This window comes from Doryrhamphus excisus, linkage group LG11 (assembly GCF_037039965.1).
Source record: "Doryrhamphus excisus strain RoL-2023G ecotype Guam linkage group LG11, RoL_Dexc_Guam_v1.1, whole genome shotgun sequence".
Taxonomy (NCBI): domain Eukaryota; kingdom Metazoa; phylum Chordata; class Actinopteri; order Syngnathiformes; family Syngnathidae; genus Doryrhamphus; species Doryrhamphus excisus.
The window spans coordinates 13,686,425-13,704,139 of record NC_136367.1 but is presented as its reverse complement, the minus strand read 5'-3'; the positions used below and the strand labels follow the sequence as shown (position 1 = coordinate 13,704,139).

General features: G+C 43.7%; 1 protein-coding gene across 1 annotated transcript; it reads left to right on the top strand.

Moving 5' to 3' along the window:
• Positions 1-329: 329 nt before the first annotated feature.
• On the top strand, positions 330-15,992 carry emilin2a (elastin microfibril interfacer 2a). Its single transcript, XM_058046144.2, has 9 exons — positions 330-584; positions 1,901-2,026; positions 3,345-3,538; positions 3,618-5,498; positions 12,761-13,072; positions 13,139-13,192; positions 14,296-14,346; positions 14,458-14,598; positions 15,472-15,992. The coding sequence occupies exons 1-9, from the start codon at positions 448-450 to the stop codon at positions 15,828-15,830; spliced, it is 3,255 nt and encodes a 1,084-aa protein (XP_057902127.2). The 5' UTR covers positions 330-447; the 3' UTR covers positions 15,831-15,992.
• Positions 15,993-17,715: the final 1,723 nt, after the last annotated feature.

The window sequence follows — 17,715 nt, the reverse complement described above, 5'->3', positions numbered from 1 at the left end:
TTAGTAGCTTCTTAAAGTGACAGAGCATGGAGGATGGAGGATCCTTAAGTCCTTGTATAGAAATGTCCATTTTTGTGACGATGTTATCTTAGAAGCTGGGTTAGACTGTGTGGGTATTCCTCATTATAGGAAATTGAGTGGAGTGGATTCCCACCCACGGTGATGTGTGAATGTCAGCTTAATCAAATCTTTCCGAGTAGTTAACAAGCTTTCTCAGACGGATAATACAATTAAGAGACCCCCCCACCCACCCCTCATTCCATGTTTGGTTGAAAGGCAGGAGGGCGTGGGTCCTTCACGTCACGTCACGGAGTGAGTGGACTGGACCGACTGACTTGGAGGACAATGTGACTTGGATTGACTTGGACCATAGCGCGAAAGACAATCATTTCTCTTCTTTTATACTTTCATAATTATTTATTAGCTTTTTTCCCTCATTATTTAAGTATGCAAGGAGGAACGCCGCTTGAGTTTCGATGGACGCTTTTCGTACTTTTTTGGAACTTTTTCTTCGACTTCAGCCAAGGTTCTCCTCCACCTTCTTCTGATTTTTTGCACGGAGTGGTGCACAGACACAGGAACAGGTCAGTTTAAAAACATAATCCACTTTTAAAACTTCAAAATACTACTTTTTTTTTTTTTTTACTGTGTACGCAAATACAACAATCTTCTTTCTTATCGCTTCAATGCGACTAAAGATGGCAAAGAGCTTCCGATAAGAAGCAGATAAAAGTTGGGAATGCTGCTGATAATGGCCTTTTTGTTGCAGAACAGAACTTGAAACTAAGGAGCTATTGTGGTCGATAAATGTGATCATACTGCTAGTATAGTTTATTCACGTTAATTTTTCATCATATGTTAGAGGTAGTGTGTACTTTATGAATGCTTCACATATCTTCTCATTTAAGTTATAATAACTTTAGTGAAAGTGTGATGCACCAAGAATAATAATAAACATATTAAAATAGCATATTATAATATAATATAATATATGACCATAATATTGTATGGTCATATCACCTTTGGTGCATTATTAAAAAAAATAAAAATTTAAAAATTTTTTTTTAAACCTTATACTGTATAATGGAAAGCAGGAAGTGAACAAATGTAACACTTAGTGATTGTAAAAGTACCAGATGGAGGGGTAGGATTGGTAGGAGGTGCATTATTGAAAAAAAATTAAAAAAAATAAAAATAAAAAAACCTTAAACTGTATTATGGAAAGCAGGAAGTGAACAAATGGACTGGTCGCCAGCCAATCACAGGGAACATATAGACAAACAACCATTCACACTCACATTCATACCTATGGACAATTTGGAGTCGCTAAATAACCTAGCATGTTTTTGGAATGTGGGAGGAAACCGGAGTACCCGGAAAAAACCCACGCATGCACGGGAAGAACATGCAAACTCCACACAGAGATGGCCGAGGGTGGAATTGAACCCTGGTTGTGCCGCCCAATAAATAAATAAATAAATAAATAACTTAAATTATATTAGGAAAGCAGGAAGTGAACAAATGTAACAGTTAGTGATTGTAAAAGTACCAGATGGAGGGGTAGGATTTAATAAGCTTTGCTTCTTCCTACTCCTTTTGGACATGTGGAACTGGGAACTGATTATGGGATGTATTCAATTGTAATCTGATGCATGTTCAAATGAAATTAAACCATTACCATTACCATTACCATTACCATAATACATCTAACACCTGACATTCAATAGTGAGAAGTAATGCTATCTTTGTAAAAGTACACTAAAGAAAGAAACCGGTACTTTAACATTACTTACTTGTTTATATTGTTATGTGAATAAAACTTCAGAATGACTTGACTCTTGCATCTGGACTTGACTTGACTCCAAAAAGTTGTTAAAGCTGCCATAATGTTTCTGCTCAGGAACTGGTGCGCCTACGTGGTGCACAAGAACGTCAGCTGCGCCGTGCAAGGCAGCGTGGAGAGCTTCCAGGAACCGGTGGTGGCTCCCTGCCCGTCATACCTGACAAACTGCCCCCGACAAGTCGCGTGAGTGTGCCTTTAAGAAACAAAAACAAGCACAAATAAAAAAGCACACAGGAAAGAATAATGGCAGCTATGGATGCTAATGAGGTTTACTGGAGCTGGCGTGGTCGTTATCGCTTGGGGGGGGGGGGGTTGTTGGACAACTTTCCAGATGTTCTCTGAGCCTGCAGGGAAGTGATGTCATCTATTGTTTCCCTGGGAGCGTTTTTGTCTTTGGCCGCTAGCCGCAATGTCACCAGGGAATCGGAGCATGGTCACTTCCAAGAAAAATATGAGAGGTCGTTTACAAACAAGAAAAAGGAGAAAGTAGGTCAGCACGGAAAAGAGTTGAACTTTTTACTCATCCAAATCAGCTCTGAAAGGGTGTCGTGTTTTGTTTTATGTAGTTTTAGTAGCAGTTGACGTTTTAGTAGCAGTTGACGCTGAGCCTCTTTGCTGCCTAGACGGGCTGCTGCTGCAGACACTAAAACGGGCAAGAAGTTGCCGCAGGGAACTGCCTGCTAGCAACATTGGCACACTGTTAGTCCAGTTGTTTTGGTGTTTGGTCGAGAGGGAAGCACTGACAAACAAACGAGGGTCGCGGGGGGTGCTGGAGCCTATCCCAGCTGTCTTTGTGCGAGAGGTGGGGTACACCTTGGACTGGTGGCCAGCCAATCACAGGGCACATATAGACAAACAACCATTCACACTCACATTCATACCTATGGACAATTTGGAGTCGCTAATTAACCTAGCATGTTTTTGGAATGTGGGAGGAAACCGGAGTACCCGGAGAAAACCCACGCATGCACGGGGAGAAATTGAACCCTGGTCTCCTAGTTGTGAGGTCTGCGCGCTAACCACTCGACCGCCGTGCCGCCCAATAAATAAATAAATAACTATAATTATATTAGGAAAGCAGGAAGTGAACAAATGTTAGTGATTGTAAAAGTACCAGATGGAGGGGTAGGATTTAATAAGCTTTGCTTCTTCCTACTCCTTTTGGACATGTGGAACTGTGAACTGATTATGGGATGCACTCAATTGTAATCTGATGCATGTTCAAATGAAATAAAACCATTACCATTGTCAATAATATAAATGTTCAGATTTTAAAAATGGACTGGCGTGAGGTTCCACGGGCTAGCGGAGTTAGCAGATTAAAAAACAACAGCATCTTAGCATATTTGGAACCTGGTCCGTGGATGCTTTGGTGTCCTGGTCGGCCATGTTTGATTGTTAAGTGAACTGTTCTAATATAGGAGTCATTGATTACAAAATCATGCAAGTGCAACTGGACGCTGTTTTGGAATCTTTGTCTGATTGGTGTTTGATTCTCCAGATACCAAACCCGCTTCCGTCCAACTTATAAAATTGCCTACAAGAAGGTCACTGAGCTGGAGTGGCGATGCTGTCCAGGCTACCAAGGAATTGGCTGCAGAGATTTAAAACCCACTCCAGAGCGGCAGATCGTGCAGGGAACTCAACCTTACGGTGGTCCGTCGAATCCCGCGTATCCGAGCAGACACGTGCAGAGTAAGAGTAACATTTTCTCGGAGGATTTTGTCGATTTATTGCGTGCGTATAATAGCATCACTGTGCTCTCTGCTTGAAGGACCCGAGCGCAGAGAGACGGGGCACCACGAGACAACGCATGACGGGACATCGAATAAGGTTCACATTCTTGAAGGTGAAGTCCAGCGCCTCTCTCAGACTGTCCTGGAACTGCAGTCCGCCTTGAGGGAGTTGGGCGCCAACGTGCGTGCAGACCTGCAGGAGGACACCAAGAAGATGCTGGCGACGCTCTTCAACAACATGCAACCGCCAGGTAGCGTGGCAATCCCGGCTCCAGAGGAGAGTCCTGCGGTTCTGGACGGCCACCAGGCATCTAGAGGCGGCATGGCCGGAGACAAGGTCTTAGAAAAAATAGAAGCACGCTTGGATGATATCAACGATGCGCTAAAAAGCAAGGAGGAGGTTCTGGAAGACCTGCGAGGGGCAATAACAAGTCATGAGGGACAGATCCGAGTTCTGATGGACGCTTCGCAGTCTCAGACTCCAACTATGATGGAGTTGGATGTGGTTCAGAGTTATATCGACGGAAAAGTGGAGAAGCTTAAGAATGAGCAAGACAAAACCATGAAGGAACAGCTGGACAAGATCCAAGCATCATGCAGCAGCAAAATACAGACCTTACAGAAGACCTGCGAGGACAGCCGAGACCAAGGTTTGGTGAGCCTAACCAAACTGGTGGACAACAAGGAGGCTGACCTGAGAAAGGAGATCCGGGCGCTGCGTCTGGACATGACGGCTGCTGACGGGCCTTCACGTACTCAGAGGCAGACAGACCCCGTGAAGAAACAAGAGGACCACAGCGACCACGAGGATTTGTGGCGTGAGATCGACCGCATCACGGAGGCTTACCGTATCCTGAACGTTCGCATCGACAACGAGCTGGCACATCTGTCAGAGCCTGAGGAGGACAAGGACTTCGGATCTCTTATTGAGGAACTGGAAGCCCGCATCAACGTCACCGAGCAAAACGCAGAGACTCACTGCTTCTACGTGGAGGAGAAGCTGACGCGGACCATCTTAGATAAAGTGGCGTCACTGCAGCAGGTCCTGGATGAGCGTCTCAACAGCATGGAGGACCAGTTCACGGGCATGCTGGTAGAAATGAGCAACAACTCCTTCCCGGGAATGTTTGGAGACTCCATGGATTCCGTGCAGGCAGAAGTCAACAACAACAAGTTCCTCCTGCAAGGTTTGGACGACAAGATCAATGCTGTTGGAGAATTGTGTTCCGCAGGGTGTGCTGGATCAGAAGCAGCAGAAAGTTCTTCACTAGAAAACATCTGGAAGGATCTGCGTCGCTACAAAAATGACTTTGACATCCTTCAAACTGACGTCAAAGCAAATACGGACAAGCTGTGGCAATTGCAGGACGGCGTCAAAAGGGAGTCAACCGGTAGCGAGAGACGTTCCAAGACTATGGAGGACTTCCAGAAGGAGTTGAGTAACCTCCAAGATAATGTTCTGGGTCTGGCTGGTGCCGTCACAGGTCTGAGTGACTCCTTGAGCAAGTACAACCAGGATATGGTCCAAATAAATTCAACATGCTGCCAGGCGGGGAAGAACACTCAAGGGAGGCTGCCGCTTGGCGCTGCTGGTCTACACGTAGAGGAATTGAACAACAGAGTGGACAATCTTACCAAGCAGATGTTTACTGATTTGAGTCGAGGCGTGGAAGGACGGGTGAGCGCGCTTGAGAAGGTGTGCGGCCCGCTGGACGGATTTTCTGCCAGCATCACAGAGCTGATGGGCGGCCTGGAGAGACAAGTGGGAATGCTGCAAGACAACGTGGAAAGGATTAACGTCACTTGTGGACGCCACAGCGCAGACATCGTGGAACTGCAGAACGCGTTGCAGAAGTTCCAGGCCCAGCTGTCTGCCATGGCTAGACAAGTTTTGAAAGCAGTCTCTTCCAAGGAGCCAGGTGAGTCCATGACATCGAAACTCTGTGTTTTGCAAGTCTCACATAAGTCCCAAATCCGAGTCTCAAGTCAAGTCAAGAGAGATTAATCCAATCCATTTGCTGGAGCCTATCCCAGCTGTCTTCGGGCGAGAGGCGGGGTACACCCTGGACTGGTCGCCAGCCAATCACAGGGCACATATAGACAAACAACCATTCACACTCACATTCACACCTATGGACAATTTGGAGTGGCCAATTAACCTAGCATGTTTTTGGAATGTTGGAGGAAACCGGAGTACCCGGAGAAAACCCACGCATGCACGGGGAGAACATGCAAACTCCACACAGAGATGGCCGAGGGTGGAATTGAACACTGGTCTCCTAGCTGTGAGGTCTGTGCGCTAACCACTCGGCGGCCGTGCCACCCAATCCAATCCACTTTATTTATATGGTAATGATAATGGTTTTATTTCATTTGAACATGCATCAGATTACAATTGAATGCATCCCATAATCAGTTCACAGTTCCACATGTCCAAAAGGAGTAGGAAGAAGCAAAGCTTATTAAATCCTACCCCTCCATCTGGTACTTTTACAATCACTAACTGTTACATTTGTTCACTTCCTGCTTTCCATAATACAGTTTAAGGTTGTTTTTTTTAAATAATGCACCTCGTACCGAAGTACGAGTAGTAGTTTGCGAAGTAGTTTGCGTGTTCTCCGGGTACTCCGGTTTTCTTCCACATTCCAAAAACATGCTAGGTTAATTGGCTAATTCCAAATTGTCCATAGGTATGAATGTGAGTGTGAATGGTTGTTTGTCTATATGTGCCCTGTCATTGGCTGGCCACCAGTCCAGGGTGTACCCCGCCTCTCGCCTAAAGACAGCTGGGATAGGCTCCAGCACCCCCCGCAACCCTCGTGAGGAAAAAGCGGCAGAAAATGAATGCATTTTACCTCATTATGCATTTTTGGCCTTGTGCGACTTATACGGCGAGTGACTTATAGTCCAAAAAATACGGTTATCCCGTAAATCGGACTGACATAGGGTGTGTATACCTATCACCATGAAATTAAGTTCACACTTTCAGGGTACTGGCACGCTAATGTGCAAATGTTCATCAAGATTGATCGCCCTTAAGCAAACCATTGCACATACGTCATTGACTATTTGTGTCATGATATCTGTATTACACGTATGCTAGCATGATTTTAACCATAACCCACAATAGGCGCCACCGATGTCCAAAATAAGGACACCCCACGGTGTAAATAAGAGTTTGGACTTTTGGAGCTGTCAGAAGAATGGCTGACTCTGTTCTTCCTCCTTCCCAGCGCATACAAGTTTATCAGGCGGGGTTCACATCTGTATAAACATCAAACCTTCCTGTAGATAATCCTGCATAATAATGCATTTTGCCTGCGCGGCCCACACGGAGGCTCGGAGGGGAAGGATCACATCCCTGAGTGGCCGCAGGGTATTTCCCCGAGTGGGAGCACAGGAGTTCACTGGGCTGCTGACTGGCTGGCTGACTGGCTGGGCTCTTACTCCTATGTCATTCAATATGTGGCTGCACCGCAAGGCCGAGGCCCATAATGCAGACTTCCTGTGACTTACGATGTTGTTGTCGTAAAGAATTCCGCAGTTTTTATAGAAAGAACATGGTAGGTAAATTGAAAGTGAAATATTTATGTGCCATGAATCGCAACATTCCGGCCCCTCCTGAACTGCTGCAGTGATTTAATTTCACTGTTTTTGGGCCCTCCGGAGGAAACGTCAGTCCGCCCTAAGCGGACTGTCTTTTACTCCGCTGAGTAATGGAGACGTCTATCTTGCAGCCGTGATAGAGCTTGTTTTTCCTTTTCTCATACCACAGTCTTCTTACGCATGCACACACACACACACACATACTCCGTAGATTCCCGGAGGGTGACCTCAGCCTGACGAGTCGGGGTCTGGTCCTCATTAAGGGCCCTGACTCACTGCTGGAGTTGGTCTTGATGGATAAAAAAAAAAAAAAAAAAAAAAGGGATGGGGGTTTTGGCCAGAAAGAGGGGCTCCACACCCAGGACCAGATGCATGGTGGATTGCCCTCATCTGTGATGTCATGACTCAGGCCTCTCTTTTGCCAAAGCATGGACAATGGTGATTTTGGGGTTGTGGTTGGTAAACCCGTGTCAGGGCGCCAGAATGAGGTACTAGTCTGTGGTATCAACTTTTACCAGTGAAACCACCACCGATCAATATCGTCCGATTAGACGCTTATTGGCCGTCTTATATTCAATGAAGGGAGTCAAAGTCGGAGAAAAAATGACCATGAAATCAGGAATGACAGTCCATTATTTCATGGTGACGTACTTCCAAGATGTCTCCCGCTGTCATATGATGACTGCGAGGAGGACGCAAACAGACCAGGCGTTGTCCCTTCATTTAGAGGCGGTTTACATGCAATTGTGTTTTCAAGAAGGATAAAGATTATGTAATTATGGCAACATTTAGCGGCCTTATAACGCAAACTTTAGAAAAGTCACAATCAAAACTGGGCAAAGTATAGCCAGTGACATCGCCAACTACTGGCCTCGCATGCACATTACAGCATTTAGGTCCAGCATTTAGCGTTTAGGCCTCTTCATTGTACCGCATAAATTAAATAAACAAGAGATTAAATGGCCGTAAAATTATCGCTGACAATTCAGCTGAAGCGTTTCAGTTCTGCTGTCATATGAGAGCCGCGAGGAAGGCCGCAAACAGACACGCCGTTGTCAACGAAGACTTAGATTAACTCCACTGGAAGAGCGAAAGAATGTTGCTGCCTCAGCACAAGCATTAACCAAGGCTGTAAACTTGCAAATACAACACAAGTTTGTTCAGGAATAAAGATAAAATATACAGTCATATAATTATTATTGTATTATTATTAGAAAGAAATTAGTTGGACGAGAAAAAAAAAAGACAGGTTAAGTTGTATATTTACCAGGAAAAAAAGAAATGTCAGCTCAAGAGTCATGATCAAGTCAAGGAAGAAGAACCATTTTACAAAAAGACAATTCTACAGTAATTTTACAGGGGGAAAAATATAAATATTACTATCAAAAATATATATTTATTCGAGGAAAGAGTCATATTATTGGATGTAAGAACAATGAAGAAAAAGTCACAGTTTTATGACAAAAAAGCCAATTTTACAAAAAGACAAAATTATATTATAATAAAGCATCAATTTCACTGGGAAATAGTTTTAAAGTTTACAAGAAAATAAAATTATTTTGATGAGAAAAAGTCATAACGCAACGAGGAAGAAGAACAAAGACAACATTTGTCATTTTAGGAGGAAAAAGTCCAAATTTAGCAAAACTTCATATGAGAAAAAAAAAATTGGGAAAAATCTAAATTTTTCAGGAATTTTTGTAATTATTTTTTTTTAATTTTTATTTACTTCATATGAGGAAAAAATAATTATTGACACAAAAGTGATATTAGAAGCAAAATATGACATTTTATGATGAGGCTTCACCGTGCGCATGGGTTTCAGCATCTTGGGACGTTACTTCCATAGAACAACGGCATGAACGGAGTGAGACCTTTTATCGGTCATACTGTCTCTTTGTCTCGGCGGGTGGAGGCGGGGCCGCTAGCATATACATATACGTACATAAGTGGTAATGGTAATGATTTTATTTCATTTGTAGGAGGTGATATGATCATCCAATGCCTTAATGGGTACATAGTAAGTGTCAATATAGTGATATATATAGCACATCATGACTGGTCCAAAAGGAGTAGGAAGAAGCAAAGCTTATTAAATCCTTCCACTCCATCTGGTACTTTTACAATCACTGTTACATTTGTTCACTTCCTGCTTTCCATAATACAGTTTAAGGTTTTTTGTTTTTTTTGTGTAATAATATGAGCATCCAATGCCATAATGGGTACCATAGTAAGTGTCAATATAGTGATATATATAGCACATCATGACTGGTTCAAGACTCTTCATCCTTGTATTTAGCAAACATCAACTGCTTGTATTGTTTCTTGAATTGGCTCATCGTTGTGCATTGTTTGAGGTCCTTACTCAATCCATTCCATAGTTTGATTCCACATACTGAAATGCTATGGCTAGCATAACGTAGTCCTAGCATAGAAGTGTTTCAAATTTAGTTCTTCCCTGAGATCAAAGTGCAGACTTCCAGATGATCAAAGTGCAAAAAGAGTGTAATGTAGCAGAAATTAAATTAGACTTTTCTTTAAATCCATGTTGAAATCTCATATCTGGTTCTCATCGACCCAACCTTGAGTGTCTCCCCTAGCTATGGTCTCAAAGTAAAGTGAAGCGCTGATAGAGATACTAGATGTTCCCTCTCCAGGTCCCATCATGTCTTCACCTTCTCCTAACAAAGTCCTCCTTTAGTTTGCGTTTTGTCCTTGCGGGAGTGCCAGAGGACATCGTCTTCTCTGCCTCCTCTTCCAGCAGGATGGCTTCACAGAACGAATCCTCAAATCAAATGAAGGCTTTGATTTTGCGGATCAATGCTTCGTAATTGGAGAGAGAGAGAGAGAAAGCCTCCCCCCGCAAAGATGTGAAGTGCCTTCAGCGATGATGGAAAAGAAGACATGCAAGGACATCAAAGATCTTCTTGAAGTCAAAGGCAAGAAGGAGGAAGAGAATGAAAAATGGCGCGCTGTATATTTTCATGGAGAACGGGAGGGGGGGGTTGTTGCTCGGTGAGGCCATCCCGTGATCGTTGACCCGCCAGTCCATCTGGAAGTCTTCACATACACAATGGGAGTCCCGCTTCCCCCACTACCGCCCCCACCCTCAAGGTCCGCAGCGGTCCTCCCGTCATTAGAGGGGTGGGGGGGGTGAAATTGTGTCCATGTGCAGAGAGGCGTGTGTCACGGACTGAGTGATGCACATTAAAGGATGTCGTCAACACGTCTGTGGCGTAACATCTGGTCCTGGTGACGGGTTTTCCCTTTGCTTTGTGGCTGACCCCCCCGGTGAGACATGGTCGGAGGGGAAGGAATCATGGGAAATATGCACTCATCCTGAGGACAGCATTCCCAAATTGTTTTTCATGGTGTTTCTGCTTTGTTATTATTATTATTATGATTGTTTTATTTGTGACTGAAGAGACTGTCGCCATGGTGATTCATTCCAGTCATTCTGAATCATGGCAGGATTGCAGTTAAGAGATCCTTCTGGTATTGGGAAATGAATATAGCTGCAATTTGCCATAGGATATTCATTTTTAAAAATCTTACTCTAAGCCTAAAATGGCAATGCTACTGATTTTTATAAACAAATGCAATTCCTGACATAAACATTGTGCAGACGCTTAAATAAGCAAGTCAGAGATTTATTTATGCTGATGCATTCCGACCAGCCAGTTGCCATGCCAGTGCAGCCAACATCCGATCTGACTTGGTTATTAATGCGCTCGTACAACTGCACTGCATCATCTCCTCCAGAGCTGTTTTTAATATTAATATTCCCAACCTCTCTCCCAGTGATGTGTTATGATACGTTGCTTTGGGAGAGCTTTCGTCCTCCATTTCCCTGCAAATCGTCCCAGAATGTAAACACTGGCAATATAAGTGGTCATTTCCTCCAAGCGTGTCTGACACAATTCACGGCGTCATCCCACCAAGACCCCCACCGTGGGGTTCAATTGGCGTTCACAGGGGCCGATGACCCTTGAAGACGTTTCACGTACAACATCGGCTCTGCGCATCTTCATGTGCGACCACGTGAATTTCAGGAAAAACAATACAATAACATATTATGTGATAAATACGTAATATATTATGTAAATAAAGCTGTAGTATTAACAGAAAAAAAAATAATTTTACAAAAGGGATGTAATTTTATGAAGAAAAATTATTACAAGACCTAATTTTAAAATTAAAATTTGCTTTGAATTTTGCTTTGAAATTAAAATAAAAAAAATAAAAATACAAATACAAAAATTAATAACTTAAACTATATTAGGAAAGCAGGAAGTGAACAAATGTAACAGTTAGTGATTGTAAAAGTACCAGATGGAGGGGTAGGATTTAATAAGCTTTGCTTCTTCCTACTCCTTTTGGATATGTGGAACTGTGAACTGATTATGGGATGCACTCAATTGTAATCTGATGCATGTTCAAATGAAATAAAATCATTACCAAGAAAGGTTGTATTATGACAAATAGGGATGTCGGATATTGGCTTTTTTGGCGAAAACTGATATGCCAATATTGTCTAACTGTCACTTTCCAATACCGATATCGGCCGATACCGATAAGTGTAACATGAACACATATGTGTTGTATTCAGCATTTTTAAAATATCGGTTGGCTGGTTCATTTTGTCGACGACGACGGACTGCTACTGACTCTCCTCCCTGCTCTCCAAGGCAGGGGGCATTCAGGTGTTTCTGTGTTTGTTTGTTTTTTGTTTTTTTACTGGCGCACTCACATGAAGGCACCATGCACAACGTGGCATGATGCTATTTGGATATCTAATAAGCACCGCGCCACTGGGCTGCATTCTCCCTACGTAACTGTGGTGGTGGTGGGGGGGATTGTGTAGAATCGTTCATGTAAATGAGCCGTTCAAAAGAACCGGTTCGTTCATGAACGTCACAACACTAAGTGTCGTCTGCATAGTTGTGGTAGGACACATTGCAGCTGCGTATTAGCTGGCCGAAAGGAACGAAAGGAAGCATGTACAGCTTGAACAATAGAGGTCCCAAGGTTGACCTCTGGGGAACCCCATATTTGGTCTGAGGCACAATTACCAATTCCAAACAAACTAAGTTTAAGGTGAAAAGAAACCTTAACCTTGGGAAAAATGCCATAATAGTAAAAGAAATTCAGAATTTTACTACAGTAAAGAACAATAAAATGTAAAAGATTTTTTTTTTTGATTGTTAATAATTATTTCATTAAATACCCTTTAAGAGAAATAAGATATATGAAGAAATAAAGAATGAGCAGTAATCTGGTGTAGTATATCTGCCAAAGTTCCAGCACTGCAGTTTGACAACAAAACACGACATTTGGTCGTGGTGATGTAACCACTGTAATTAATGACGAGTCTGGAGGGCGTGTCAGGCTCACCTGGATCAGGTGCCGTCTGGGTCTTCAGGTGAGTGGCAGCCAACCAACCACCTTCTTTGCTTCATGAATCAGCACTTCCTTGGGAAAGAATCTTATCAGCTGCGAGGAACGTAAAAGATTTCTTGCAAATGTGAAAAAAATTCCATGTGTTTTTTTTTATTGGCTTTCTGTTTCTTCATAGGTTTGGTTCTCAGACCTGAGCCCCCAGCTTCTGTACCGGCCTCCCCCCCAACGAGAGGCAGAGTGAGACAAATCCACATACCTGTCATCATCCCTCCGCCGCCGCCAAGGCAGCCCAGCCAAGCAGGCCAACCGGTCGTCCACACCATCAAGATGGCCCCGCCAAGCCAGCCGTCTAGCCCACAACAACCCGGTAGGCCCGTGGTGGAGACCGGCGAGGCGGGGCCCCCGGGGTACACGCGCAGGGTGACGGTGAGGAGAGGCTCGGAGGATTCGTCCAGCGTGCCCATCACTGGCTTCGCAGGAGCGCCAGGTTAGCGTGAATATCTTTGGAAACACAGAATGAGGCCGGATCTCATCGTCTTTTTGTCCTTTGCAGGCTACCCTCCTTTGCAGCCAGTATCTCTCCAACCCCGGCCAAGTATCCCCAGAGGTATTTCTTCGTAGCGCTTTTTACTCTTCCGTTTCAGCACATGTGTTTGGAATCTGCAGCCTGCCATGTGAGGAAAAACAAAGTTTAGTTCAGGATGTGCGGACGTGCAGCTTCAGCCTTGGTTGCTTGGCAGCAGACTCTTGCAATACATGTTTGTGTCTAGAGACCACAAATAGAATCTACTTTTTAACCCTCCATTATGCCTCCCCAAGTGGGACAAAGACTCTTCTTGTCAAAGAGAAGGAAAGTCAACTTTGGTTGCATGGCACTCAAACGTGATCATCGTGAAGTAGAAAGATGCTACGAGTGAAAGGATCTGCTCCTATGAAATGGACAATTAAATAATGAAGCAGTTTAATGCTGTCATTATTGACGCTCCCTGCCTTGCAACACCCCCTACAGTACAGTGGGAGTACTTCATGGAGGTTCCACACCATTACAGTAACTTTAGCTTTTTTTTGTCCTACCTAGTACCTAGTGAAGCCTGCTGGGATGAGAGGCAAAGCGTCTTGTTAGACAACCTGAACAGTCCAGTGGCGATCGATATGACCTGGATGAGTGAGAATATTCACAGGCGTACTTCGCTTTTGGAGCAATTTTCAAAGAATAAAGTCACAAAAATAAATTCTTAATATTTTTCATTCATTCATTCATTTTCTACCGCTTTTTCCTCACGAGGGTAGCGGGGGGTGCTGGAGCCTATCCCAGCTGTCTTCAGGCGAGAGGCGGGATACACCCTGGACTGGTGGCCAGCCAATCACAGGGCACATATAGACAAACAACCATTCACACTCACATTCATACCTATGGACAATTTGGAGTGGCCAATTAACCTAGCATGTTTTTGGAATGTGGGAGGAAACCGGAGTACCCGGAGAAAACCCACGCATGCACGGGGAGAACATGCAAACTCCACACAGATGGCCGAGGGTGGAATTGAACCCTGGTCTCCTAGCTGTGAGGTCTGCGCGCTAACCACTCGACCACCGTGCTGCCCCATAATATTTTTGTGACAGAAAAAATAAAGCTGTTGCATGGCAGAGGTAATATTTCAACAGAAAGAAATAGCTCTAATTCGTTCTGTGTGTGTTTGTGCCTGGCAGGTCCAGTAGCAGCCAAAATTCCCTGGAGTCCGCCATACCAACAATCACCTGGTAAAAAAAAAAAAAAAAAAATCTCAACTCCATCCCCACTAAGGAATATTTGCTCCTGCCGTTCATGAAGTACCTCGTATAATAAAAGTACTGTGCTGTTGTGGTTTGCAGCTGCATCGGACCACAGTACCTTCACAGATCCTTTCTCCTTCTCGGCCGGACTCACTCGCCAGCCTTTCTCTGGAGACTTTGGCATCATCCGCTTCAACAAGGTTCTGGTCAACGACGGCGGCCAGTACAGTCCCCACACAGGTACCGCTTACCTGGTTGTTGTAGCTTATGCTCGTGTTGCTCATGTCTCCAAACGCTTGGCTTCACCAGTGACGAGGCGTTTTTTTTTTTTATTTATCACAAGATTTCTCGTTTGGAGAAAAGTTGTACGGTGAGAACAGGGAAACCGGAAGCCAATCAGACTGATAAAACAGTATAATAATGAATAATGAATAATAACAATCCAACCTACCTTGGTGGTCGCAGTGCCAGCAACTGCTGTGTATTTATTTGGTCATTAATTACAAGTTGGCTGCACGGTGCAGAAGTGGTTAGTCTGCAGGTCTCACAGCCAGGAGACCGGAGTTCTCCCCATGCATGCGTGGGTTTTTTCCGGGTACTCCGGTTTCCTCCCACATTCCAAAAACATGCTAGGTTAATTGGCCACTCCAAATTGTCCATAGGTATGAATGTGAGTGTGAATGGTTGTTTGTCTATATGTGCCCTGTGATTGGCTGGCCACCAGTCCAGGGTGGCGACCCCGCCTCTCGCCCGAAGACAGCTGGGATAGGCTCCAGCAGCCCCGTGACCCTCATGAGGAAAAGCGGTAGAAAATGAATGAATGAATGAATAATTACAAGCTGGCTGCACAGTGAGTAAGTGGTTAGTGTGCAGGTCTCACAGCTAGGAGACAGTAGTTCAATTCCACCCTCGGCCATCTCTGTGTGGAGTTTGCATGTTCTCCCTGTGCATGTGTGAGTTTTCTCCGGCGACTCCAAATTGTCCATAGGTATGAATGTGAGTGTGAATGGTTGTTTGTCTATATGTGCCCTGTGATTGGTTGGCATGGTGTACCCCGCCTCTCACCTGAAGACAGCTGGGATAGGCTCCATGACTTGTCTTCTCCCCCCACAGGACTGTTCACAGCACCACAGGAAGGACGATACCTCATCTCAGGACTTCTGACCGCAAAGGAAGGTGATCGCATAGAGGCGGTGCTGTCCGTGTCCGACCGCGGCGTCCAGAGGCTTCAGAGCTCGGCGGCAGTGGCGCCTTCAGGTTCAGGTCAGCCCGGGTGCTCGGAAGCGTGCATCCATGGAGGCTCCGTCTCCTTCAGCCTGATTGTGCCGCTAAGGAAAGGAGACCGTGTGGGCCTCATGAGGACCGCAGGCCAGCTGGCCACCACCGAGGCCCGGGAGATCCTCTCCACCTTCAGCGGCATCTTCCTGTACGGACCACCGGCGGCCCACCACCACCACCACCACCACAGATAGCTGCAGCTCAAAGACTGGAGAATGGCAACTTTGTGCACATAAACAATAAGCAACACCAGCAAGATTCGTTTTCAGTATATCTGACCACCTTTGTATCCCCTCTTTGTGAATATGATACACATCTTTGACGTTGCTTCAATAAATCCTGATAAATCAACTTTAGCATGCACATAAAGAAAGGATCAATAGAAATATTTCACTTTTAGAAAACTCTTCACGGCGATCACGGACCTAATCTCCAGAGACGGCCAGGTGTTGCTGGAAGCTTTCACTGTTTTCCAGCAGCCAACGTCTCAGACATGATGAACGATGCAGGGTTGGCTTTTTAGGGTTAAAGCAATAAAAAAAAGTTCCCACTGGCAATTTCTTTTCATTACAACTACTTTTACCAAATAATGTCTAGAGAATAATGTAATACTACAACTATGAAGAAAGTTGTAAGATTTTTATTTGCAATTTTGAGATAATAAAATCAAAACAATTGTGGTAGTACTAAAAAAAAAGACAGAAAATGCAGAGAAAGTCTTATAATAGAAAATAAATTTCTCATATTAGGAAACTAAGACAATAATACAATTAAATATTTCATTACAAGAATAAAGCCATATTACAAAGGCTAGCTATAAATGTAAAAGATAATATAATAATAATAATAAAGTAATAATATAATAATAAAGTAATATGACAAAAACATAATTACCGTAATGCCTTGTTTTTGATGAATTGTTTCCTCACCCGACCATCACTAGTGAACATGAACATTTATTTCTAAATTGATTATTAATATGCCCTTAAAATATGATAAATGTTATTAGAGTCCTCCAGACCTGAAATAGCACCCCTATAGTCACCTTTATACTCAGATTACCCAATTTAGTAGCCATAATACAAGAAAATAAGACAAATGGCGGCATTTAGAAAGTTGCTTTCTTTGCATTGACGGTGACGACATAGCAAGAGTTTTGTGAATACTTTATACTTTATGGTTCATTTATGATTTGAATGCTTAACTTCAAATACACAAAAAAAACTTGCTTAAATATGTATTTTTTTGACAAATAGCCCCACCTCACTTTATGCAGTTGTAGTGTACATTGTACTGAGCCGCCTGTGTGTGTGTGTGTGTGTCTACTCTGCAACACAACACTTACCATGACGCTTGAATGCACGTCTTTTATTTTTCCGCAGCGTCGTACAGAGCAACCTTCTACGGTTTGCATCGTATTTCCCTTTTTGCCAACACTGATGTCCACCATTTTGTGCCAATTATTGTGCCAGTTATTGAGGCGGAAGACAACCCAATTCAGTGAGAAACTTTATTCGATAGAAACCACACCAGAAGAGCCACAATCTCTTACATTCATTTTTTTTTTTACACTCGAATGTTCTTTTCTTCTGTAAATGTGATCAATTCCATACAAATGGACACAACGGACAGTCTCCCGACACGCCACGTAAGCGAGCATCACGTCCAAACAAACAAACAATCAATCATTCACTTAACAAGAAATGATCCAACAAAACATATAAAAAGGCTACAGAGAAGAAAGTGACCAAACCATCCCATATAAACTATTTCTGTATGCATTAAGAGAGAGGAAGAGCAAACGTAACATAGGCTATATAATATAATATAATAACTGACGTGTCCCGTGGCGGGTAAGGATGTCGTGTGTGTGCGGTCCACACAAGATGCTTTACTTTCATAGAAAGAATGGATTTATTTTGGCTAATGAGGCTTAACAACAATCAACCGTTAAGAGGAAAAAAAAAAACGTCCAGGCTAACAATGACGCTTCAGTCGTCTGCATTAATTGTGCTTCAAGTCCTGCGGTACACTCGTGCCCATTGCCTGAACACAAAGAACTTCCTATGCACACTTCCT

Coding starts and splice junctions, on each gene's coding strand:
- emilin2a (XM_058046144.2), top strand. CDS start 448: ATGCAAGGAGGAACGCCGCTTGAGTTTCGATGGACGCTTTTCGTACTT. Junction 585..1,900: donor GTGCACAGACACAGGAACAG/GTCAGTTTAAAA, acceptor GTTTCTGCTCAG/GAACTGGTGCGCCTACGTGG. Junction 13,193..14,295: donor CCGGCCAAGTATCCCCAGAG/GTATTTCTTCGT, acceptor TGTGCCTGGCAG/GTCCAGTAGCAGCCAAAATT.